The sequence below is a fragment of the Eimeria mitis genome, genomic scaffold (assembly GCF_000499745.2).
Source record: "Eimeria mitis Houghton genomic scaffold, Emh_scaff4100, whole genome shotgun sequence".
Lineage (NCBI taxonomy): Eukaryota > Apicomplexa > Conoidasida > Eucoccidiorida > Eimeriidae > Eimeria > Eimeria mitis.
The window spans coordinates 1,029-1,578 of record NW_013572429.1 but is presented as its reverse complement, the minus strand read 5'-3'; the positions used below and the strand labels follow the sequence as shown (position 1 = coordinate 1,578).

Sequence of the window (550 nt, the reverse complement as noted above, 5' to 3'; positions counted from 1 at the left end):
GGTGTTTAGAGGGGGGGGGGAAGACCTCCCGCCAGGAAGAGCAGCAAACGGGCAGCCTGGGTAGGGTCCTCGCCTTTACTAGCGGCAGCTCATTAAACCCAGGCCAAGTTTCTTCCGATTGAGAACCTGCAGCAGCAGCAGCAGCAGCAGCAGCAGCAGCAGCAGCAGCAGCAGAAGAGGAGGAGGAGGAGGAGGGGGAGATGCAGCGGCAGAAGCAGCAGCAGAAAAAAACACAAAAAAAAAAGAAAAAAAACGTCAAATTGCAGCAGCAACAGCAGCAGCAACAGCAGCAGCAATAGTAGGAGCAGCAGCAAAAGCAGCAGCAACAGCAACAGCAACAGCAGCAGCAACAGCAGCAGCAGCACTACTACTACTACTACTACTACCAGCAGCAGCAGCAGCAGCAGCAACAGCAGCAGCAGCAGCAGCAGCAGCACTAAACCCAGACCATCACACATTACTGCTTCCGTTCTATCGCAGCCCCCCGCCAAATAAAAACTCCATTTACAAACTAAAACAACTAAACCGAAAAAATAAATTATTTTATTTA

At 51.1% G+C, this 550-nt stretch overlaps 1 protein-coding gene across 1 annotated transcript in view; it reads left to right on the top strand.

Moving 5' to 3' along the window:
* EMH_0072470 (uncharacterized protein) overlaps positions 1–299 on the top strand; it is a gene marked incomplete at both ends in the record, with an annotated part of 522 nt that extends 223 nt beyond the window's left edge. The window contains one exon of the mRNA XM_013499221.1: positions 133–299. Coding sequence (XP_013354675.1) covers positions 133–299 — 167 coding nt within the window. The remainder of the gene's footprint in view (positions 1–132) is intronic.
* Between the last annotated feature and the right edge of the window lie 251 nt (positions 300–550).